The sequence below is a fragment of the Salmo trutta genome, chromosome 1 (genome assembly GCF_901001165.1).
Source record: "Salmo trutta chromosome 1, fSalTru1.1, whole genome shotgun sequence".
In the NCBI taxonomy this organism is placed as follows: Eukaryota; Metazoa; Chordata; class Actinopteri; order Salmoniformes; family Salmonidae; genus Salmo; species Salmo trutta.
The window spans coordinates 56,031,071-56,057,023 of NC_042957.1; the positions used below are offsets into that span (position 1 = coordinate 56,031,071).

Below are 25,953 nucleotides of genomic sequence, written 5' to 3' on the forward strand. Positions count from 1 at the left end.
CCTCACTTTGATTTGATTAAACTTAATGTCAAACTTCGTATTTTCAACATTTCTAACTCAACACGCTTCCCTACATGATAGTTGTTTAGTCGGTGCCGTTTGTGCATAATGTTAGAATTTATGCCTCGATCACACCTGTAGTGTTTCCGCAAAATGTACGCAGCGTCATCTGGATATGTGTGCAACAAAAGTTCAACATTCACCGTCTGCTACTGTTTCTGTCAAGCCGTCTATGCATACAATAAGATGCATATGTTCGATAAATCCAACCTATGCACCACACAGAACGCACTGCAACTGCCTCTGTAACACAATTCTGCATGGCAAACGCGGAGTTCTATTGGAAAGGAATGTACTTCTGGTGTAACAAAACACAACAACACTGTCGGTGTGATGGAGGCTTTAGGCTAATTTTCATTGTGTAACCTTTCATTCATACTCATACTTCAATTCATACTCTCCTCCATGTTTTGCGCATGGGCATATGTTGCTAAAATAGTACAAGAAAAATGTTCGAAGCCCCTCAGTAGGACATTATTATTTATTCAGAAAACGACGAGTTGATTCATAGTTATAGGCTTATGCTGAGTTATCTTTGTTTTTGGCGCTTCACGAAATTACAATTATAGGCCATTTTGTTTTTAAAATGTGTTATTGATGTGGCGATAGTTCAGATGATCAAGGGCGGCTATATGTCTACTCCTACATATATTTGATATTTCGAATAGCCATCTACAAGTAGACCTAGGTCTAATTGGATAACAGAATTGGGCAATACGTGAACATTTTCCCCCACCATATTGATCCTATAGTTGTCACTTATTAAACGAATGGTAATTTACTGAATGGAATTTGAAATATAATGTTGATATTGGAGTGATGGCATGATGATAGTTAACGGGTGGTGCATTGGTGCAGATTGCCTTGTTTCGATTGGTTAAGAGCTTCTCCTCAAGCATAACCATGACATCACAGTCACCTGATCCAACACCGTTACAGTTCCAACAGGAAACCAACGAGAGAGGATGCTGGACATCTTGGAAGACTCACCGTGCTTCATAACTTTCTCAGCCTCCCTTTTCTCAGTTTAAGGCGAAAAGGTTGTTCCATTTCGTGTTTGTTTGGAGATAAAAAAGGCTTTGGATTTTTTGAAGGGTTGTTTTTTCCTCTTGAATGACTAACGTGAGAGGGGGCTGGAGCGCACATATTTTAAGCTTGTTTTTTTTGTGAATGGAGAGGGCAAAGCCTTGCGCGTGAGCATCTATCCCTTTCAAAGAACTGACCCTTTCCCACCTGTTGGGGCAGGTGATATTGGCTCTGCCCGTGGACTATGACATTGGACTTGGAGCCCATGGAAGATTTTGTTATTGACGTAGTAGGAGAGGGACTCAGGGATAACGGAGAGGAGCATCTCGTGTCCTTACCTTTGGAAGAGGCGAGAAGCGCAGAGCATGAACCCGACACTTTTTTGTCTTCCAGTGGGCAGGACGAGGATAGGGACGACTACTCACCCACGTCGAAGTGTCCTCCAGCAGCAAGTAAAAGCCCGGCGTCGGTAAAGCCTCCGTACTCCTACATCGCTTTGATAACAATGGCCATATTACAAAGCCCCAAAAAGCGACTTACCCTCAGCGAGATATGTGACTTTATCAGCCACCGATTCGTTTATTATCGTGAGAAGTTCCCTGCCTGGCAGAATTCCATCAGACACAACCTTTCGCTCAATGACTGCTTTGTGAAAATGCCCCGGGAGCCTGGTAATCCAGGGAAGGGAAACTACTGGACGTTGGACCCCAATTCTTCGGACATGTTTGAGAATGGGAGCTTTCTGCGACGAAGGAAGAGGTTCAAACGCCAGCATTTTCGTTTCGGGGTGCTCAAGGAGCAACCCCTTGAGCCCAGTGGCTTTCACAACTTTTATGGTACTTATGGACTTGGCACAGCGGGTCTTCAGCTACCCAGTTTGGAGATATATCCATTCGGCTTCCATCACCATGCGCACTCGTCATGCGCGACAGCCATCCCACCTGTTAGCAGCCTCCTACCGGCTTTGTCGAGCCTGTTTACCCGGAACTCTTTTGCTGCCAAGGCTTTTCTTCAATCACAGCAGCCTGTCACTATCGGGTCCTTCAATCCGAGCCGCTGTGCCACATTTTCTTCCGCTTTGACCTCCGGCGCTCCATACGCGTCCCCTGCGCTGTTCCACTCCGCGGCGTCTCCACATCTCGTCAGTTTACATCAAGAATATCAGAAATTACAAACTCAGCGCAGCACCTCTGACCTGGCTAATGAGCAGTGCTTGTGAATATTTGAGTTGTGTTTCAGACTTTAAATTGTTTTTTTTGTATCTCAGGTGATAGAGATTTTTGAAGCTCTTGTGGAAACACAGGTATTTGGCAAATGGTAATTGGATGGACTTTCTTGTTGATCTAGGCTTATTTGAAAAGTTCTTAAGAATGCTGTAGATTTATGCCTTGCATTGATTACATTTTTCATAGCATCTTGCGTATTTCTTTCTAAAGTATGAAATTACATTTGTCCATTGAAATGCAAATATTTAACTGACGAGTTTCCTTTTACATTCGGAAAGAAATAAAGTGAATTATTTAAAACAATATATTTAACTCAGTCATTTTTCTTATAGGCCTTTGCGTCACTGACCTGTCAATGTTGGCACAATTGAAAATCTGTAATTGATGCCTTTAACAACTGATTATTGCATAGCGTATATCTTTAATCAATGGAAATATAGCTGCACATTTTTACCTATAGTAGGACTAAATGCGCAGTGAACTTGATTGCATCTTTCAGCAGGAAAACCATTCAATTCAACATTTTGTTTAGTGTGTAGATGATGCGTGGGTTAAATTATGTTCAGAACTTTTTACAAAATTAGGGTAATTTTAGTTTGGCTGGTTAGCATTTCTCTAATAATAAAATATTATTTTATTCAATTATATGATGTTTAGGCCTACATGTAAAACATGTAAGCCTATATTAAGTCAAATAAAATTCTTAAAATAATTGTCAAATTTTGACGGTATAGCTTTAAAAGTGTCTGTCGAAACAGCGACTGAGGATCAAGCGATGTGCCGAATCAAACCATATAAATATCACATGAACGAGATGCATTATTGTGTTGACTCTAATCTAGGCTAAATCAGATATCCTGGAATGTTAGGACTACATGTTGAGGATTTTCTCATACTACAATTGAAACATTTTTATTTTTTATTTTTTTTATGGCTACAATATAGGCCCTACTGCAGTTATTTATATATTATGAAAATCTCTCAATGTGGTTGTTCTGCAGCATCTCGCTGTCGTTTGCTTTTCATCCCCTAAAACAGACGGTTAAACACATTGTAAATGAATGCTCTTTCTAAATTTGAAGTCTAGAAGTAACGGTCTGTGCAGCTGCGCAGCTTTCAGATTGTCAGTTGAGTTACACCACATCCATCCATTAGTTCAACATCGTATTATAATTGCCTGATTTTGCGTCATGGGGCCACACAGCGTGCTCGTTCTCAAACCAAAAATTGAAAAAATCTGTGCAACACATTCAAAGACTTCATATTTTCATGTCAGATTATGAGGTAATTTCTAAACCCGTATTTGGTTGTCTCTCCAAAGCATTCCTTATACGATTTTTTTTATAGAAATATTTGAATATGTTTGTATGGGAGATGTAGCTTGAGCCTATAGCTTACTATTCAAAGAGGGGTACCACAAACGAACCGTTGCCAGTTGAGGATTTATTCAAATATGTGTTTAAATAGACATCGACAAAACGTGATTTAACTCGGTTTTTCTAGATCCAGATTCGTGGAATATAGTTCTATTAGTCCGAAAATAAAAGCAATATTACATTCTAAGAAAATTAAATCCCTATTAAAGCCCTGAGAATTATGGATGTTTTAAAACAATATTTTAAAGTAATTAATAACAAATATCTTTATAACCTGATAGATTTCACAATCAAGTTAAATTGTGATACTGTATGCTAAATATTTGTAAACAAAAGGAACAAAACATAAAAGGAATATAAAGGTTTTCTTACCCTCTTAATATCGTTTGAAATATCTGGAGCCACATTGGAGATGATTCTGGTACTGTTTCAACCCAAAGTAACAGACATTTCTCATGGGTTATAATGAAGATTGAGTATTTGAGACAGATTATTCATGTAAATGTTGAATTATATAATTAACCATATTTGTTGTTTTCTTTTAAAGTCCTTGTTTAGATTTATTGTGTGTTTTTCTTTTACTTCTATGCCAGACCGTGCTGTGTTACACTGAAAATGACAGGAATAAAATAATGTTAGGTTTCATGGGAGGAAAGTATTTATTTAATTCTATTCTAAGTCTAGTTTACATTGGTGACTACTCTAAAGTTTTTGGAAAGGGCTGATAGATAGAAGTACAATATCCAATTCAGTCTAATGCCGTTTGGCACCCATTTAACCAGTTAAACCAGTTAAATAAATAAAAAGATTGTTGCCTGATGGCGAATTGTTAAATTGCTTGACTGAGAGAGAAATACACAATTATTTTCTTTGTGGGTCCCCGTTTGAATAAGGAATAAGTTTGATTCCTTAAATGTACAGACTCGCTCATACTGGGTCATACTGTTTATTTGATCATTTTTGTGGTCATATATTTTTCTGCACATGAAACACTAAACGCTTATTATTGCTATTGATAATCTTAAACAGTGTGGTGAAGTAGCCTTAATAGATCCTGCATGAGATTCGTATCATCTGACAGTAAATATTTAGTGTTCGAATGATACTTATCTGCTTGAAAGAAAACTGAAAATGGGTAAAATTACCCACTAATTGGTAATTTTAGCCCATGTATTGAACAGAGACTGTATGATAACAGTGGCAGAGCCGTAATGCAATCTTTTATTATGTGGTCAGTCATGATTCATCTCAGAACTCTGGTAAATTAGAAAATAGATCAAGTGTAAACTCTGGGACAGCCAGTGCCTTCATTGATTACACTAGCGTCATCAGGCCTCGGCACATATAGAAGCTGCAAATGCGAGCCTTTGAAACGTCTACATTTTAACCAGGCGTTATGGTTGAGAGTCACTTTCCCTGGTCAGGTATGAGACCTCAAAGTCAAGCGCTCCTCATGCGTCAGTCAATGTGTCTGTGGGAAAGCTTTTTAGATGATGCAGAAGTCAATCCTCTTTTATCAAGAACAAATAGAGAAAGAGAAACAAACTATCAGAAAAGCAGAGGAGTGCTGTTGATTGACAGAGAGAGAAAGGAGTGACATTTATCTGCAGGGAAAGTCACTGCGCCTGACAAAACAAGCAAGACAGAAACGTGCATGTATGTCCTCTCGTATGTGTGTTCAGCTGTCCTTTATCATACATGACTTCTCCATCCCTGTCGTAAGGGAGCAAGAAACTTGCCAATAATCAGTTGTGTTTGACTTTATTTTCTTTCCTTCAAGATGGGTGTCTAACAGGATGTGAGAGACTGTTACTACCTCCTCTTTTTCTGTCAGTGGAGACCTGTTGCATTAACCCCTGCTCAGCACCACCTCTCTCCTACATTCTCTCTCTTATAGTCTCTCTTTTGTTCTTGTTAAATGGCATGTGAAAGAATGTTCCTTGACTGCCAATTCGTTTAGAAATGAAATATGTAAAAGGGCTCAGTAATTGTAACAACAATGACACTGGGCCTTAAATTGAATACGTCACTACAGAAGACTCCAATCGCTGTCACATTATGGTTATTCATAACACTATGAACTTGATGAATGTAGGTTTATGTGACTCCCATCAGTGATGCGTGCCCTGTTACCGCTCCAGGTTTCTACTCAGTTCCACGTGGATTATCAGTTATGATTTATCGTAACTCACATCTTCCCTCTGATGTAGAGGCCATTTCCTGGGAAAAGTCTGTCGATTTAGTCAGAAGTCCATTCATGCTTAACACGGTTGCTATGCCATGCTTTCATTCTAGCATTATTAGGGCCAAGCCAAACAGGCAAGGTAAACTCATTCCTCCAACACCCACCCTCCCCTTTCTTCCTTTCCGCAGCCAGATCACGGTGCAGAGAGTGGTGCATTGTGGGATAGCCTTAGCTAATTCAGTCATTAGAGGAAAAACAATGTTTCAATGTTATTCCTACATGTTATTCCTACATTTGAAATGCATCATTTGGAATGAGTTCCCTTGAATGTTTCTATTTTCCTGAACTGTTGAGAGTGGTTTGTAAGTTACTTAAACTGATTGAATTGAAACTGATTGAAAGAGACCAAAGACAATACAAGCATTTAAGTGCAGCACAATTTCAAAGGGATTATCTGTTGGCTACAGTGATCAGAATTGAGGGGGTGGTAGTATCAATGTATAGAGGGGGAAGCTACAGTAAGTAGGTGGCATTTTGAGTTAGCCTTTGAAAAGCTAGCCCTGTGCTGCGGCTGATCAGAGCGGAGGTTTTCTCCTCTCACTTTAATGGCTGACTTCCACAGGCCCGGCTTGTTGGCGTTTGCTTTTCCTGGCATGGCTGATCCCTGCTGCCCCGCTTTTGAGAGTTATTCAATTATATATCTTCCACCCTCCGCGTCTCCCTCTCTCCCCTGCTTCACCGGTCTGTGCTTCACCCTGCCAGGCCCAGTAAAAAGGGTGCTGCGTTGGTGCACCATTCTCCAGTCTCATGCCCAAGAATTTGTGTGTGTGGCGCGGTGGAGGGCAGTGCGGTGTGTTTTCGGAAAAGGGACCCCCCCCAACCCTCGGTGCCAGCAGATGACAGTGACATATAACAGGAAAGCCACCCAGAAGGAGAATGATCTCACACCTTAGCCACGTGCTGAGAGAGAGAGAGGGAGGGAGAAAAATAGGGCGAGCTGGGTAGAGAAAGGGAGGGAGTTAAAGAGGGAGAGAGGGGTAGAGAGAGGGAGGGAGTTAAAGAGGGAGAGAGGGGTAGAGAGAGGGAGGGAGAAAAAGAGGGAGAGAGGGGTAGAGAGAGGGAGGGAGAAAAAGAGGGAGAGAGGGGTAGAGAGAGGGAGGGAGAAAAAGAGGGAGAGAGGGGTAGAGAGAGGGAGGGAGAAAAAGAGGGAGAGAGGGGTAGAGAGAGGGAGGGAGAAAAAGAGGGAGAGAGGGGTAGAGAGAGGGAGGGAGAAAAAGAGGGAGAGAGGGGTATAGAGAGGGAGGGAGAAAAAGAGGGAGAGAGGGGTAGAGAGAGGGAGGGAGAAAAAGAGGGAGAGAGGGGTATAGAGAGGGAGGGAGAAAAAGAGGGAGAGAGGGGTATAGAGAGGGAGGGAGAAAAAGAGGGAGAGAGGGGTATAGAGAGGGAGGGAGAAGGCTTTACAGAGATGGAGATAAAGAGATTGCAAGACAGGAAAAGACAAGTAGGCATGGGGTCTGATAGGTGCCTGATAAGACAAGGGTGAAGTTCTTTGAGTTGGTGTGGAGACATAGATTTCCTGGTGTTAATCATAGAACCCTAATGGACTTCGCCTCTATACCCATGAATTGACTAACCACACCCTCCACCCACTGACTCCCTCTATATTCCAGAATAACTACCCAACTTCTCTCACGAAACACCAAGATCAAAAATATTCTCGCAAACAACATCAAAATATCCGCAGTTGCGCTCTGGGTTTTATTGTTAATCGAATCAGCCTCATTATAACATCTGTGAGACAAAAACACAGGCCCTCTAATGCAGCCATTATGCAGTTCAATGGGTGGCATTTGGTCATGACCCCCCTACTCTTCCCTATGCCCCCCTTCAATCTTCCTGGTACCCTGCTGCGTCCCAGCTGGCGACCTCATGCCCTCACCAATTTCCTGCAGCCTGGCACCTCTTAGGGCTGGTGGGTGAAGAGAGCTCTACCCAATGTGCCCAATGATTGGGCAACAAGAATCGGGCAATATCATGTACTCTACCTTCTTGTCGTCATCAAGTCCAGACCCCAGGTATGGACCAACAGCTCTAACCCTAGCACAACCGTGGCCAACAAGAAACGCTAGCTAGCGTATCCTCAGAGAGCTCAGATCAAAGGCACTGAGGGGTGATGTCACCCACAGCAGCCCCTAAACCGCTTATTGCACCAAATGAGCGCCATTAGCCATACAAACAAAGACTAAAATCTGCTGTCATTTAATCAAAAAGAAGCAGGAAGCACAATTAACATCTGGTCCAAGACGTGTCAGAGTGGGGTCAGGCTAGCCGGTCTCTGATTACAGTTGTAGTAGGCCTATGGCTTAACGAGAATAACTCAGTAACCCCAACCTGGCCATGGTCTGCTCTGGCCAACTGATCTCTGAGCAAGACAGAGTGGCCTGCCTGCTCCACCAGACATCACCATGGAGACATGATGAAGTTTGGAAACTCTGAAGTTAAAGGGTAACAGTAGGGGATAGGTCCCTCCTATAACCCCCTCTCTCTCCAGTTTTGGTTTTCTTCCTTCTCTAAGTAACGTCTGCAGTGGCATATTACAACTTGGACGTGGATTTTAAAAGGGCATTGAAAATGTTGCCAGAATGGGAAAAACATGGACTGGCTCAATCGAAGCAGATTAGGCGGGCGAGCCAAACCTCACGCTTTGTAAAAAATAAGAAAAAAAAACTTTTTACATTGGTGCTCAGACCAACCGCATAGCAGGGAAGCCAAACCTAGCCCTCTCCCTCTACTGAAGAGAATGGCATCAATGACATAAAGAGAGTACATCCATTGAATTGGCACCTCATATCTCTCACCCTTTGCTACACAATGTCAACAAAGTGAGGGTGCTGGTGTTGGAGCAAAAGCCTTATTTGATCAGTGCTGCAGGTCTGGGTTGGGGAAATTACAAAGCTAATTCAAAGGCTTGTAAACCATGGAACAGTAACATAAGTCCAGTAATTCTTACTGTATGTAATGAATGTTGTGTTATACTATGTAGCAGTGATGTGATAAAGCTGATTGCTGTGATGATCAGAGATTAGAGAGTAAGCGTAAAAGCACCGCCCTGCCACCCAATCTGTCAGCCAGCGAGCTGTTCATCCCATGTTGCCTCCGTTGGTGGTCCCTGGTGTAAGCTACATTTCCCCTTGCTTCTCTCTCCCCTGTTTTTTTTTTATAGCAAACACAAAATTGTTCCTAATTCGCTGCTGCTAGAGGGGGGTAATTTGCGGCTTTTGGCTGAGTGTCGCAAGCCCCAAATTTGAAAAAGCTGCTCTGGGGAGGCATTCTATAAGGCAGTAGAGCTACAGTAGGGAGAATCACTTCAATGCATCCAAAGGAAAACAGACACAGCAAAACATGATGATCTCCATACTCAAAAGGCATTTGTGTAATAATAACTTGAGGAAACTGAAACCCTCCCTTCTGAGCTTCTGCCAACAATCAGAGCTCTTTTAATTCATTGATCATTGTAATATGTGCTCACTCCAAGTAACTCTTGTTTTTAAATTGCATACACAAACATTGTGTTTGAAATGCAGTATGGAATCACCATTGTATGTCTGTTACTTTCATTTTCATAGCAGACTCTTACTTTTGACAGTAGAGCAGCAGTAGAGTTTGTTAGAATTTAAAACCAACTGGCGAAAGGTAAAAATGCTGGTTAAGATACATTTGATATGTGATCGTTCCAATTTCCGGGAGGATCTATCAGATGCCAACTGAAGTCCTCCCTCGTTGTGCTGACGGATGTGAGAGAAGAGTTCTTCATCATAAATAGACTATTTAATCATTTCTAAAGGGATACACTGACAAAATATGACGTCCATATAAATATTCAACATGTTGGAAAAGTAAGCAAAGAAGAGAAAACAATGAATACAACAGAAACCTAGAATTGGTTGGGGTGATATCTTGTCTGTGTGTGGGAGAGAATCTGGTTCTCTCTTCACACTCTGAGCAAGCAGTGACTCAGCCCAGGGGTTTCTGAGCGCTCCTAGCTCAGTCGAGACAAGGGCCCTAAGAGGTGCTCATTCATTTTGATTAACAGGGTCCTCCTCTCTCTCATCCTCTCCTCGATGGCTTCCTCTCTTCTCAGGGAAAGCCTGCAGGGATGTTTGTCTTTTTTTTTATCCGGCATGGTTTTTCACTTCCACAACATCACGTCATTGCCCAGAGTGTTTAAACGCTTAAGTACGGTTTAAAGGGGAGAGAAAAAACACTTGCAGTGCACAGCTCTACATTAACTCTGCATCACTCGGGGAGAAGTAAAACCTGCCCTCTGAGCAAAATGAAGTCAATAAATAAAAGTAGCGGTTGTCAGATGTCTGGAACAGCTTGAGAGGATTTGAACAACAGGGTAGCCCACCGTGTTGAAATGAGCACTGCTAAGTTTGGGCCGTCTCTTCAGAACTCCCCACTACCAGTTGCTGAGCGCTATTGACTAATGAGGTTGGACCTGGTGCATGATAAGACAGAGTTAGAGGAGCATTTAATCCATATAAAACACAGTTTGTTGAATGACACAAAGTCACAGCAGTGCAGAAAGGGAAGCGAGAGCAACAGCTTAAAACAGATGGGGTAGGTAGAGCCTGATTACTCCATTGCAAGAATATAAGAGGAACATAAAATGTGTTCCTGGGTTTAGCTTGATGGGAATAACACTTTGATAATTAAACTGTGCTCAGGATGTTGTTCATCCACAGGTTGCCTGGAACCACAGGCAGAACTCATAAAGCATGGGGCTGCAGCTGCTCTGCTACTATTTTCCCAAGTCAATGGCGATTGATCATAGGTCTCAGGGTAGGTCCAGAGGAAGCTGCAGGTGTGGGGAAGGGAAAACACAATCACATCTCAAGTCAAACAAATGGCGTCTCCACTGATGGAGATGGATGGAGGAGCAGCATTCCAATCGATGCTGGAGATCTCCACTCCTCAGCCCTGGGTGCACTTGGCTGCATGGGCCAAACATCTGGAGAGGGAAGGAGGGATAGAGGGAGTGAGGGAGTAAGGGAGGTGAAAGCTGTTAACTGATCCGCTGTGTTTATCTAAAGAGGCACGGGACTCCTGCGGAGGAGGGAGCCCACGAGTGAGCCTGTGTCAGGGAGGAGAGTTCACTCCCTCGTCCCTGTTCTCTCTCTTTTTCTCTGCATCCTCACCCCCCTCACCCTCCTGGTCAGCTGAATGGAGGGAATGCCAGTTGAAGAGGGGATGCTGGTCTGGTCGCTGGTGCAGACACTGGTGGCAGGCTGCTGCAAAACACAGCATGACCACTTCCTCAGCAAACTGCTCCTCTCTTCTCCGCAGTTCTTCCCTCTTCGTTCTCTCTTTCCCTCCCTCTATCACCTTCCCCATGTCTCCTTCTGATGCTCAGGGAGCAGGAGACTAAACCATAATTTTCTCTTTTTTTGGGCCTTTCCCCTGTCTTTTCCCCAGCAGCCCTATAAAAGGCTGCTTCAGTCTTGTTTTCTCTACAAGTCAAGGGATGAGCTGGGGCTCATAAAGTGAGATCTCAGAGGGCAAGCGGAGGTCTTAGGCTCTGTAAAAGAGTGCAGTGGAAGTGGGGGGGGGGGGTCTGGCAGAGGGAAAATATAGAGTTATAAGTAGGACACCTTAGGAGCATTTGATCCCTGCGAACGTGCGCGGTCTGGGGAGGACACGCTCTGTAAATTTCCCTCCCATGTGCTGTGTTCTCAGTAACGGCAGCCCACGCTCGTAAAAAACAAAATAAAAAAATATAGGGATGACAGGTGCCAAAAGCGGGAATGTGAAAAAAGTTAATGATGAAAAACTATCACTGTGTGTGTTTCTCTACGTGTGTGTTTTTTGTGCGTGTGTGTGTGTGTGTGTGTTTATACTGCTGATGGCACCGTGGAGGATTTATTTAAACAGATGTGAACCCTCAGTGCCAGGTTGACCTCAGGTCCTACTTGGCTACACTGAGCCTGATCTATTTGCCCTGGAAAAATAACACTCCATTTAACAGACTGACCTGTGGAAAAAGAGCTCGCAAATACATTGTAACAAGTCCAGTTTCACATTTTGCACATTCTACTTTTGTAATTGAATATTAATATGACCCAACATACAGTATTCTGGATTGCAGACAGAAACTATATATGAGTCCGTCTTTGTCCTTGTCCTCTGTACAGGATTTGAGCAGAGTTACAGTAAACCTGGGAGGTATATATCCTTTCAGACTCAAATATAAAACACTGGATTTATACACTCATTGACCGACGACAAAGAACTTTATACCAAATGCACTGCACGTTAACCACACTGAGCATGAGAGAAGGTAGTGCAGGGGCTGCAGACAAGAGCCATAAAGAGAGGAAATTTATGTGGCGGAGTGGCAGAGGGGAGGTCAGAGCAAGAGTGACGTGTGGAGGGGTCAAAAAGAATGGGGAGACAGCAATGTTTGGAGAGGAGACAGGAGAGAGCAATGCTAATTTATACCCTGCTAATTGGAAACAGCACAGCTCTCCACCTGAACCGCATTCCGGGGCCCTATGGCCAGCCCAGCACTGGGCCCGGGCGGGCAACGTGGGAGGGTGATGAGGACCAGGGGGATGGAGGGGTGGAGGAAGGAGGTTAGGGTCAGTGTCAATGGCGGCTTTGTTATTGGGGAGGATTGCTCCCTCGCCCTACAGATGGGACAGGGGTGAGTGTGTGTTGGAAATGTTCAGGGGTCACGTTGTTGTGACAGTCCCAGACACTAGGCTGTAGCGGGACCACCCTGCCTCAAATAAGGAAAAATCAACACAATCTGTTACTTCTTCAATCTGACACGATCTAACAATCTACACGATGCAATGAGCACACTGACCTACCAACTTCAGCAGTCTAAAATTACTAGGCAAATAAATATGACAGCCTCATAGATAATTACTGTTGTACAGAGAGCATGTTGAACCACGTTGAGTCATGGCAATAGACGTGAATACACAGATGAATTTTTCAAACTACGGCCGTGAGTTACTGAACTTAGTGTCTGTAATATTTCAATGAATGATGAAGTGTTCAGATGTTGGCTGCAACTCTAGTCTGGCGGTGTGATGGAAATGAAGTAATCTTGGAATGTAGATTGAAAAAACATTGACGTTTCTTGATGTGCTTCATATCTGAACTGCAGTTCTACATGATCTGTTTACAGGGCTCTGTCTGTGTCTAATGTAGGCCTATGGCCCCATTTAGGCCCTTTTTCCTAATACTGCTGTATGTGCTATTGATAAAGCAAACCATACAGTCACTGCTAAGTGATGGGCTGTCAGCATCCACACAAAGACAGGCTTCACTTAATACCCTGGGTATATAAGAGCAAAGAATAGATAACTAGATATGTGCAGAAAAGCCAAATTCCTCCAAAACAAAAACAAGACCGGAGTTGAAAGACACAACGCTGAAGTCAGACATATGGGGAGCAGATTGGACGCAGATTTCTGATCACACAAATACTACTTTTCCTTCTCCTTCTGGAGGGAACATAATACAACAAAGATTGAAATGTGGTGGAGGCTGTTTTGATTCCCTTTAAAGGCGTGTCGGTTGTCTGCCTCACTTGAGGATATTTGGGAGAAAAAGGTTTTTTCTTCTTTTTTTTTTCAGTTCACTTGATTGACAACTTGAGTCTGCACACATGGATGAGTGTGAGTCTCTTGTGAGTTATTGTGCGACACACACACAGTTCTACTGTAGTGGTCTGTAGACAGACATTTGTCCATTGAATCTGCGATGTGTGCTTTTTTTCTATCTAGCATCTATTCCTAGCAGCACCCAGCACCGAAGCACATCAAAGTAGCCCCGATCTGTCTGTTTCTCTCACGGTTTGTCTCTCACACTGATTTCTATCTCAAGCCCACGCCTTTAAACAAACCATGCACAAACTGAAACACATTTGTGTAGGAATATGCTGTGTGAGGGATTAAACATTTTCTTTAGATCATGTTTAGATTGTATTTTCATATTTTCATGGCAGTCTTGCAAACGCTTTATCTCAGACTGACACAATGATTTAAATGTGACCAAAATGAACGTGCCAAAGCATGGACATCAGGGTAAAATTTTATTTGACAAAATCAGGAATGACAGATTACTACCATATTGATTATTGACCATCACCAATAATGTCTTTAGAATGTTGCCTTAAAGTGATGCTACAGAGGTTTTGTATCATTTCAGCCAGTAGATTTGAAAGTAGCGGTCACGAGCCAAAGCGGGTCCCCGAAAATTGGGCAGAATTGGTGTACCACCAGGACTCTAAAGTCAGCCATTTTGGTCGCAGATGCTCCTGAATATTTTGCTGTGCAACCTGGAATTTGAATTTGTTGTAATGATTACGCTTCCCTCTACCGTTGTTTCAGCTCCGGAACTTCTCAGAATGGTGATCGTTTAATAAAGGATCTCATAACTCAACAGCATGCGCCACAAGGCTAAATATGTGTTTTGATTGAAACAAAATACAGGTAGGCTGTAGCTTGATAACACCATCTGCTCTAAAATTCACTCATCATTCGAGAAAATCTAAATGCATATTCCCATGAAACTGATTGAGATAAAATGGTTGGCATGCAGTTGCAGCTTGGACGTTTCATCTGTGAAATGTGAAGAATTATCATTCACTATAGACAGTGATGGGCTAATATGGTTATTATAAACAGCTATAATGTTGATACAAATACCTCTCATTGAAAGTAATTTGTGGAATATTCGGTTTCTTCATTGTGTAAAAAGCACTAGGCCCAATATAGGCTATATCTCAATTGATGTCAAAATATTTTCTGGTATTCCTTCGTTTTGTGTTTTGCTTCTATCTTTTAGAAGTTAGGAGCCCAGTACTACAATACAAAATGTACATTTTGTGTACAACTTCATCCATTTCGTATGATATGTTCCCATTAAGCACTTTTTTTGGTGCAGTCCCAACCAACTTTGATTTCAACGTCCAAGGACGTTGATTTTTGATCCGGTCCGGACCTGCCTTTATTTGGCCCAATCATAGACATCTATGTTTCACAAGTTTGGACAGCATAGCACAATACAATACATTAGAGCACAGCAGAGTACCTACAGTACATTACAGTACACAGTACAGTAAATAAAAGTAGAGTAGAGTGCAGTAGAGTAGAGTACAATACAGTAGAGCACACTAGAGTACAGTAAAGTATGGTGTACAGGGTTGTACCCTACTGTACTTTACTCTAATGTAGGCTACTCTACTCTACTGAACTAAACTGTACTGTGCTCTACTGAATTAAACTGTACTGTTTGGTACCGAAATGTACTGTGCTGTACTCTCTACTCTACTCTGCTGTACTAAACTGTGCCATACTGTACTGTGATATTCAAACTTGTGAAATATAGCCTAGACGTTTATGATTTGTTCAGATTTGGATCTGGTCAGCACCAACCAAATGTGTACTTGTTTGGGGGTGGAGCTCATTAGAATAATACCAAGCATGCTTTGCAACTGTTTGTTTTTGCATTTCAATTTTGGTCATTCAGCAGATGCTATTATCAGTACAGTCAGTGCATTGAACTCAACAATAAGTGGTCTGTTGGTTTATTTTGAAGGTTGGACTGTCAGTTTGAAAGATTCTGATAAAGCTAACATACTGTAAGTGTATTTGTGGCAAATTGGAGCAATACTAATTATTCTGTTGCGTTCTTCAGCTGGCTCCTCTTCCTATATTTAAAATGATTATTGTGATATAATGCTTACTTCGTCTGGAAAAGACGTCTAACGTCATTTTGCTTACTGGGTTGTGTCCTGCAAATAAATAAATAAATGCAATTTGTATGATGTGTTATGAATTCCAATTCGTACAATATGTTACAAATTTGTAAGCGCTTAAGATCCCCTTCAATCTCTTTAAAGAGAATACTATTCTAACTGCTGTCAGAAACTGTACGTTATTGTGTTTTAACTGTACGTTATATTAGCTTATCACTCTCAGCTTGACTCCCTTGCCCTCTCTGGGGAGGCTGTGACCGAAGTGCAGCAATTGAAGCTCCATGGATTAAAACCTGTTTTCCCCAAGACCTGTCTCTGTCATCTTTTAATGTTTCCCTCTCTTCTGTAGGATGCATGCTTTCAAAGGAACCACAGAACAAATCAGAGGGCCGTCCCTGAGTGCCGACGGCCTGTCTCTCATTTCAAACTCAGATCCCTCGCGAGGATCAGGGGCCTCAGTAGCATCCGCTGCTCCGGGACCCCTGGTTTCAACTGCGTGGGAGCCGGACCAAGTCACACACCAAACGGCAACCAACCGCAACCACAACCGCCGCTATCCGCTGCCTGCTGCGCAGTCACTGGAAAAGCCTGCCTCGCCCGGGCCCCGTTCTCATTAGCTAGCTCAAGGTTGAGTGTGAGTATGTTTTGTGTTTGGCCCCTTTGAAATGATAGTACAAGATAGGGCCTTTGAACAGGAGTTATTATGTGTTTTGGAGAAAGGCCTGTATTTCTGGGGTGGAATTTGGATGTTTCGCAGAGTGCTCGAAGATGCCTTAGTTTAGTCATAGCTCACAGTAAACGCCTCATAAGGCTCTGCTGTTTAGGGACGGTTTGGTGCATTATTCCTGTGAAGAGGTGTGATTGGTCAGCCACTAGTTTATCGGGTGCAGTGTAGACCTACAGTAGGCCTATGTGTGGTTGTGGCAACGCGACCTTCAGAATTTCTCCAGAATAATGGTCCCCCGTTTCTAAACAGTCAAATATGAATACCCATGTTGAACCAAGTACGACATGTCAAACCGTAGCTCATGGTTTACTAGATGTTAACAGGCTCTCACATTGCCTCTGGTGGACAAGTACTTGCCATGTTAATACATCAACTTGCCACCAAGTAACTTCAGCATTGTAAAAAGGCATGGACAGCGTGTAATCCACTGAATCTTGGGCTGGGTTGTGGATCTGTGCAAACAGCAGAGCCACAGAGCTCCAAGTTGATTCTGTGTCAATGTGGCGTGGCACCATTCGTCCTACTTGTCTGTCTTCTCCTCTCGTCTCTGTAGATCTCTGTTAAGCTCCCTCAACTTTCAGATGAAATGGTATCATCATGAGCCACATGACTTGCATGTGGACCAGAGTGACATTTGACGTATGCGGTAAGAACGAGTGCATCGCCCCTCTGTGTCTTATTCATGTGATTGAGGCAGGATTATGACTTGATCCAATGAGTTGAACTGGAGAAGTGAGGCTGGGGTCAAATCTGCCTTGAATTAAACCAGTGTTGTAGCAGAAATAATACCATCACCTCCCCCAAGCCCAGTAATACAATTGGAGGAAAGTGTGTGCTTGTTTTGGCCTGCCGGAGCCCCTGATCAAACCACAGGTCGGTGTCCATTACAGCGAGTAGGGTCTCTGCTGATGGTTCAAACACAGCCCACGGCCCCAGCTTCAAAAGGCTCTGCTCACCGCACCCACTTATAGCCAACGGCGCATGTCAGTTAGTGTGGACCACACTATTCATCAGTTATGGCCAGCTCTGGGGCCATCCAGCACCCACAGCCCATAGTGAGTCGTCATTAGTCCGGAGTCAGGCCCCTCCCCTCCGGTAAATTCTCAAGCACTGGCTTTTGTAGGTGTGGTGTAAAACCACAAACCCTTAAGAACTGTCACACAAACAACAACCCAGTCCTCCCAGCCCTTTATCCCAAGTTCTAAAACTTTCACTGCAACACAGATAACTCTTTTTAAAACACTTTCCAAAGCTGTTGGGAAATTTGGCTTGGATGTCTTTTTAAGATGGCTCAGTTTTGCCTCCTCCTCCTCCTTATGTAATTGCATCTTGTCCATCCACACCCCTCTTCCCTCCCGTGGTACCGCTCTCACACACATAAAACATCTCACAGTAGGACCACATACTGCACACTCCTCCTGACAGATTCAGAACATCTCTCTCTCTCTCTCAATTTAATTCAATTCAAGGGGCTTTATTGGCATGGGAAACATGTTTACATTACAATAAAAAACAGTGAACATTACACTCACAAAAGTTCCAAAATAACCTAATTCTCTCTCTTAATTTCTCTTTCGCTACACTCCCCTTCTTCTGTCTCCATCTTCGTCCCTTTCCGCTAGCTTCCTCTCCACATCTGGCTCAGGTCCAAGGCAGGCCAGCAATGTGTGAGGGGATGAATGGTGACTCTCATATTGGCTGACTGCACCAGTCCACTTCCACCCAGTCGTGCTTCTCCCATCCTAAACATCAGTCCAGCTGTTGATGCATGTGAGGCTGGCTGTGTGCGTCCGTCCGTCTGTCCGTCCGTCCACTGGATTGTGCTAGCTCCCCTAACCTCGGCAGATGTACGTGATTGAAGGCCTACAGTCATGTTGGCTGTGGTCTCTTCTTTGTCCTGACACTTACATTGATTTGCGTGAAAGCATGCACTAATTGTACTCCTCTAAGAAAATGAGTGCTGTCCTTGCTTTCAGTTGTGCATTATAATATTTTTTTTAATAGCTACAGAATATGTATTGCATGCTTTACCAATCATAGCAATGTCAAATGGTCTAGAGACTGAAATAAACTGATTCATTTGGAAGTTCTATGTTAACTGTTCCATGTGATTATTGACAGAGGTAGGCTTACCCCTTCTAAGGTAAAAAATGTCAAAAGCCATAATAGTAAATCATGTGTTTGGCATGACATATCACCTCATGAAGCAATAAACTGACACTACCATTCAACGTCAACTACTTTAATATTGCCAGCCAGCTATAAACATCTTCAAACCCTTCAATGCGCTGTTACAATGGACACATCTTCCATGCATTATTATTTGCTAACTTGGCCGAAGCTTTCATCTTGGCTTTATGAGTTGTCGCACCAACCCACTCACGGATAGGGCAAATGTTAGCTCCTCACAGTGCTCCGTAAACAATTGCAGACACACACACGCTCACGCTACAGGAAGGAACATGAAAACAGCACTAATAGGAAAAAGATGAGTGGACTTAGAGCCTGTGCCGTGGAGAACACTTGGTGAGGAGAGAGGAGAGCAGGCAGGCAGGCCCGCTGGACCTAACTTTTTAGGCCTTGCTCTGTTGGAAGGGGAACAGCATGGGCTGTGATATAATTATTACAGTATGCCTCGCTATATGCAAAGCAAAAAATTCTATGATGCAAAGTAACAATCAACCTTGAATTTCCAAGTTGGCATACCACTTGCTACCCACCCAGTAGGCTGGCCACCATCAAAAGGCCTTTCTAATATCTAGACATACCATATCACCACATTATTAGCCCACATTTTTCATAAAAGTTTCTGTCTACCTTTCTCAAAACGTATTTTTGTAAATTCGGGTCGGCACGCATAGTATTTGTTATTTCCTCTGTGATTACCTCCAGGGATAAAACAGTCTCTTTTTATATGGTCCAGATTCATTTAGCCAGTGCTTTTGTAGCCTGTTGTATTTTTATTCAGATGTTCTTCTCAACAAACCACAAAGAGACCATACAGTATTTGATGTGTATTAGAGGGTATACTGTGGTTGTAATCAGTCCTGTCCTGTTGATATTTTGAGTAGTTTACGGTGAGTGCTGTGTAAGCTAGCAAAGGGAGAGGCCTTGTCTGCGGTGGAGGAAAAAGTGTGTCATCCTGTTTATTTTCCTTTGGTTTGCGCAATGATAACAAAAAAATATTGCTGCCCCCACTTCAATGGAGGACCACAAGGTCCTTAGAACAACATTTTTGCTCTGAGGGAGAGCTTCAGAAGTTACAGCCGTTGTGTTAATGATGGGTCACTAGTGATTCCATGAGCTGTTTGTTCAGATTTTTGGCGTCGGTTATGCATACAGGCACAAATCAACTCTGCATCCTTTGCCATCCTGATGAGGCTTCAGCCTCTGAGGACCAACCCTGGGCCACAACTGTCTACACAGACGAGATACAGCCTCCCTCTGATTTAGGCCTAACGGCATGGTTGCCTCAACTCACATTATCTGCGTATGGAAATCCATCTCCCTGCTTTCCACCCCTCTCTCATCCATTCTTATTCTTTCTTCTTATCTCCCTCTATCATTACTCACTGTCCTCTCGCTGATGCATATCCAATAAGACAGAACAATATTTGGACAGGTGTTCTTTTTTATATGCATTATCATCAAGGGGTCTACTGGACGGGTGCACCACGTCATTTCATTGCAGTTTCATAAGGAATGAACTGGCATCATACCCTGGTTCACTGTAGACCGCTATACTGTAGTCCGCACTATACTGTATGCGTAATCCTTAACAATAAAAAACTGTTTAGCACCAATTTTCCTTTACTTTTAAACTTTCTTTTTTTCCTGTTTCAGACAACTGTGGAGGCCACATCTGGAAGACAGATGTAATCTCTGAGCATGTTCTCTCTCTTTCTCACTCTCTTGCGCACACATATTCACTCTCTCCTCTTTCTCGCTCTCTCCCCACTCTCTTTCTCGTTCCTTTCCTCCCTCTCTTTTCGGGAAACATGAGAGCTGGACTAATTCTCTCTCTCCCTCCCTCGGTGGACCACCCACATTCGGAAACGCCTAGCTGTTCCACAGGCAGGGTCTCTGTCAGCTTAGAGAGAGAGGGAGAGAAACTTAAAGAGAGAGATGTAAAGATGGGTTTGACTGATGGTTTTAACAGAGTATCAATTACATCAATGTCAAACCCGTAACCTACCCTTTTGCATAAAGAGAAAAGAGATTAAGCTTTGAGAGCAGTGCTTCAGTGTTTTCCAAAGTCAGAGGCACTTTCACTTAGGACTCCACACTCATCACCACTATTATTAACGCCCTCTACACGCTCCAGCAATTGTCCTCAGCTAACACACTGCTGCAGATGGTCCGTCTATAGCGGAGGTCTCCGTTATCTATCATGCGTCATGTGAAAATCTTAATTTCAAAAAGTAGCCTATACTCAACTCCTAAATAAAGTGCTTGAAAATTTTGGCCAATAAATGACCAAATTCAGTCTGAGGGAAATGTGGAATTGTATGCTTTAAAAGTATCAACCGTGTGACATATACAGGACACAACAAATTGCCTTGGAAATTGTATTTTATTTCCTTCAGTTAGCATTAAGGTATTTGTTTTCAGTTGAGCTCAAATATTTAATGTTCAACTTCAATGTTTTGGTCAATGTCTCCACCAAGTGGATCATGTATGTAACTTCCCCTTTATTTGAAGTCTTTAGTAGACCCTACCATACCTTCTATAATAATTGGTTTTGAAAATATGACCAGACAAAATAGGCATGCCAGCAGTGAAACAACAAATATTATAACAAGTATTGTGAGGACTGTACGTTGGTCAAATACAAGCCAATTGCACAATGCTCAATAAAATTTAAGTGCAGTGAAATAACAAAGGGAAACAAAAATTGTTCTACTTCATAGCCACCATTTCCAGCACCACCCCAGCATCAACATGTGAAAATGGTGTGTTCCTATGTTTTGTAGTAAAAAATAGGAAGATGATTATGACTAATTGTGAGTAGGTATTAAATACAAAATGTTTGATGATGTCATTGGAAACACTTATCTTTCTCAATATGTTTTACTACAGAACAGAAATACACAATTTTCACATATGTTGATATTGGAGTGGTGCTGGAGGTGATGAATATGAAGTTGAAAAATTGTGAAATGTCCCTTTAAGGTTAATAATTGGAGATATGTATCCCATTGCCATTATTTGTTTTTCTCTGTCTTCAGGGTCTTCCTTCTCCCCACTTCAGTGGCTACTGAGCCCACAGTGGCCCCCAGCATCCGCCCAACGGGCCCACCTACAAACAGGCCAACGAAAGCCCCCAGCAGAGACTCCATCCTCAGCATCTTGGGCAGCCTCCTCAGCCACCCTGTCAACCCCTGCCACAAGGACGAGATAAATGAGGGAGAGGAGGAGGCAGGAGAAAGAGAGGTAATACCCTCGGTGTCTATGTTCAGGTTGTGCACACTCCTCTCTGCCTCCTCCCTAACTCTTGCCATCTCTTCATCATCTAGCTCTTGCTCTGGAGGTGAGGCTGAGGAGGGCACCTCTTCATCTAGCTCCTCTCCCCCTCCACCTCCCTCTCTTCTCTGCCGCACTATCTCTGCCTGCTTCTCTCTCACCCTGGCCTCAGCCTCCTGGTAGAGGGGGCAGCTGTAGAACTCCCCCCCGCTCTCTTTTACAGTCTGTTCAACCTTCTCCAGCAGCTCTTCCACACTCTCCCTCTCATCCTTCTCTCCTCTACTCCTCCTCTCCAGAGAGTGATAGTGGTCTCCACACATCACCACCAGCTCCAGCAGGTCTTTGCGTCTGGTGGTGATGTACTCATCCAGCTGTTGTCCCAGAACCATCTGGTCTGTGTGGGTGAAGAGGACCAGGGTGTGTCCACTGACTGCAGTGGGGCCAAAAACCTTCTCCAGGGCCTCCAGGGCCCGCAGCTCCATGTCAGCCGGCCGGTCCACAGGGACACACAGCAGGAAGGCATGAGGCCCCGGGGCGGACAGGGCCACGCAAGAGGAGACATGGTGCCTCACCTCCTCCGGGGGGCGCTCTGAGCAGAACCAGTCTTGGGCGACTACCACTGATACCTGCAGGCAAAAACAGTGTGTAATGTTAGATCCTCTGGTTGACATTTCAGTCATCTGATCAGTGTGTAGGCTACTGTCCTTTTAAAGACTCAACAAAGTATCTTACACATCTCCCTGCAATGGTTCCTCTGTGCTTCTCACATTCCTGAGTGACAGCTGGCTCACTGGCAGTCTGGGTAAGGAAAGCCTGGCGGCCCAGTATGGCGTTTCCAGCTGCACTCTGTCCTGCTCTTGCCCGGCCGAGCAGGACCAGCCTCAGCTCTGCATTGGGACAAGGCGAGGAGATGGAGTGTTCTTAGAAAGAGAGGATTTAGTAGCTAGCACACATCACAAGCTTCTGTCATCTGATCTATGCTTTCATTTGCCATTTACATTAGTACTGTTCAATAAGCAAATACTTTTGTATCTCTGAAAGTTCTGCCAAAATATGTATTGTAACAATGGAGACATTGTACATATTTTTCCTGTGAGACAAAAAAATATATGAATAGAACGAACTCGAATCACGAAACATCTCATAGGCTGTACCAGGGTTTCCCACACTCGGTCCGTTTTGTTTTTGGCCCTAGCACTACACAGCTGATTCAAATAACAAACTCATCATCAAGCTTTGATTATTTGAATCATCTGTATAGTGTTAGGGCAAAAACCCAAAACGTGCCACATGACCGAGTTTGGGAAACCCTGGGCTATAAAATGTAGCATACGATGTAAACACGTTTCATCTAATTCCAAAGGATAGACAGCTCAAACGAAATGCGGAGACAGCCTCCCTCACGTTCTAAAAACTGACAGGACGTAAAGTGCGTTGGTGGCGAGTTAACGGCGCACAAGCGAGTATGAAATAGTCGTAAACAAACGCGAAGTCAAAGTCTACACTTCCTGGAACGTGCGTGAATAATTGGTAGGCTACATGTACCTACCTGTTTGTGTGGGATCTGATGCCATCTCTTGATTGTGCGATATTGCCAGATATTATTGCCGTATTTAGTATGAACCCTAGTCAACTTCCTCGTGCCTACGTCCTGACTCATTAGAAGAAGGATCCGTCTGTGCGGTGTGTTTCTGCAGTCTTCAGGGCGTAGCCGTACAGTCAATACTCTTCAAGAAAAGCCGGTTTTAGCCTACTACGTTTTTGTAGTGTCTTTTGATGCAGTGAAAAAAAAGTAAAGTAGGCTGACTTCTTCAATTATGCATCAACATTCAAATCAATATGTTCATGGCATACTTGCTCAAACTTCCAAAAAATCGAATCTCCCGTGAGCACATTCTCACGGGAGAACTGAAAGGGATGTGCATTATATTATGTCAGGGGTATTCAACCGGAGGTCCGCGAATATAAATATTTGTATTTCAATGTTTTTATGAATACTGCTATCAACAACAGAATAAACGAATTTTGAACGACTACATACAATGACGTCAGTTTTATTTCTCAGTTTATTCATCACAATGACATGGTCGTGTAACAGTTTAGCTTCCGTCCCTCTCCTCGCCCCAACCTGGGCTTTAACCAGGGACCCTCTGCACACATCAACAAGTCACCCACGAAGCATCGTTACCCATCGCGCCACAAAAGCCACGGCCCTTGCAGAGCAAGGGGAACAACTACTTCAAGGTCTCAGAGCGAGTGACGTCATTGAAACGCTATTAGCGCGCACCACCGCTAACTAGCTAGCCATTTCACATCGGTTACAGTCGCAGATGTAATTGCAGGGTACAGTGAAATTCTTAAACTTCAAGCTCCAACAGTGCAGGTCAAAATTATACAAAATGACACTGTCTTTGGAATTACACTCACTGGAGTGTCTGACATAGGCTTTGAAAAAGCATTTGCAAATAGGCCACCAGTGCAGAAGTGCCACTGGCTTTCTGGTAAGCTTTTGTGATTTGGACATAAATGTTTGACAACAAATGGCTAACCTTTGTTTAACCAGTAACCGTTCTACCGAATATGATATGCTAGAGTTTACACTTCCTCTTCCAAATTATGTGTGGTCAAAATAATGAAAAACGATTTACCAAATATATTCATTTTAAAATGTTGATTACTTCATTCACCTGATAAGACGTGATATTTTTCGGGTGCTAATATAGGATGGGGGTCCCTCAACAACGATTTGCCTGGAAGGCGGTCCTTGGGTAAGAACAGGTTGAAGACCATTGTGTTATGTCGCCATCTTCATATACACAGTGATTGGTCGCCAAAAATGGTTTGTTTTCGTTTCTACCGGTTTGGCTAGATGGAGTAGGCCTACAGCTCTATCTAGTGGTTGCATCGGGGACAACAGTTGTTGACAACGTAACGTTGTAACTGAGCCCTTTTCATAACGCACCGATCACACCAACAGTCATGCACAAAATGGATGGTACGCAGCATCATCTGGATGTGTGTGCAACAAAAGTTAAACATTCACCTTCTGCTACCATTTCTGTCAGGCCGTCTATATTCAGTAAATCCAACGTATGCTCCACATATAATGCACAGCAACTGTCTCTGCAACGCAATGTTGCTAGTCAAACGCAGCGTTCCATCGGAAATGTACTTCTGGTGAACCAAAATGCAAACACTGCCAGTGAGATCGAGGCGTAACCTTGACCTCGTTCTCCTAACCTGACACGTTTATTATCCTAGCCAGTTATGTTAGTTCGCTTATCTTGCCATGTAAATAAACCATCTGTGGCGACAAATCATCAGTATCACCAAACGTTCTCTCAATTTCTAACACGTATGAACACGAAATTAATCACGCAGCCCCTGTGACAACAATTTTGGAACCCCTTTTGGCCCCCCTAAATGTGGAGTATGAAATAATTTTTACATAACTCATTTTTGCTATCGTAATTTTTTTACATCCGTAGTGGCAACGCGGAACACTAAATTTAACCCACACATTTTCTAGAGGGACGGCTTTAGGCGGAACACAACAGTACTGTACCACATGCAAAACGATATGACAACAATAACGTCTAATGTAACTGGCCCCAACTTGGTCCCCCCAGTTGAAATGGTCTAGAACCGCCACTGCAGGCAGCTGCTGCAGTTCATGTACAATTCACTTTACTCACTTAAAAATAGCAATTTCAGTTGTAGGTATAACTGGCCTTAAAATGTAAATTATCTTGATACACTACAATGGTGTGTTACAATAAATATAAGCCTTATTCATTCATTGGTTTGTGTAGGTATCAGAACAACAGCTGTAGTTGAAATAAGGTGGCTGGTACATTCCAGTCATAAGTCTGCATGTTGACACTGTCATTTTTATTGTCAACATTTCCATACTGTATACTCAGAGGAAGAAATGTATTAATGAAAATGTGGCTTACAGCTTTGTGCTTCAAAAGCTGCAAAACCCACAACAGTAGTTTGATTGCAGTTGCCTCAAAATATTTCTACCGTATACAAATTTCATTCTACAATCAAAATCTAAACCTTAATACTCAGTAAAATAGCATATATACAAAAGAGCAAGTCATTATGTAATT

At 43.1% G+C, this 25,953-nt stretch overlaps 3 protein-coding genes across 7 annotated transcripts in view; 1 reads left to right on the plus strand and 2 right to left on the minus strand.

The window, feature by feature from the left end:
* The first annotated feature begins 926 nt into the window (after positions 1–926).
* LOC115201622 (forkhead box protein D2-like) lies at positions 927–2,757 on the plus strand. The gene has a single exon (XM_029765408.1). It carries the CDS (start codon positions 1,331–1,333, stop codon positions 2,303–2,305), a length of 975 nt encoding a protein of 324 aa, XP_029621268.1. The 5' UTR covers positions 927–1,330; the 3' UTR covers positions 2,306–2,757.
* Positions 2,758–20,929: 18,172 nt separating this feature from the next.
* si:dkeyp-69e1.8 (GTPase IMAP family member 7) lies at positions 20,930–25,029 on the minus strand. 5 transcript variants are annotated; one of them, XM_029765454.1, is made up of 3 exons: positions 24,882–25,029; positions 22,571–22,725; positions 20,930–22,464 (listed from the first exon to the last, which is right to left on the minus strand). In XM_029765454.1, the coding sequence occupies exons 1-3, from the start codon at positions 24,892–24,894 to the stop codon at positions 21,580–21,582; spliced, it is 1,053 nt and encodes a 350-aa protein (XP_029621314.1). In that variant the 5' UTR covers positions 24,895–25,029; the 3' UTR covers positions 20,930–21,579. The 5 variants fall into 5 exon arrangements, with proteins under 5 accessions (XP_029621314.1, XP_029621290.1, XP_029621281.1 ...); XM_029765430.1 differs by lacking the exon at positions 24,882–25,029 and adding an exon at positions 24,526–24,839; XM_029765421.1 differs by lacking the exon at positions 24,882–25,029 and adding an exon at positions 24,526–24,839 and having other exon boundaries at positions 22,571–22,758.
* Positions 25,030–25,702: 673 nt separating this feature from the next.
* The window catches only part of LOC115201657 (HMG box-containing protein 4), a 6,536-nt gene continuing 6,285 nt past the window's right edge, over positions 25,703–25,953 (minus strand). Inside the window, exon 13 of the mRNA XM_029765465.1 lies at positions 25,703–25,953. This exon is cut by the window's right edge and continues 489 nt beyond it. The gene's annotated coding sequence lies outside the window, so the exon portion shown is untranslated.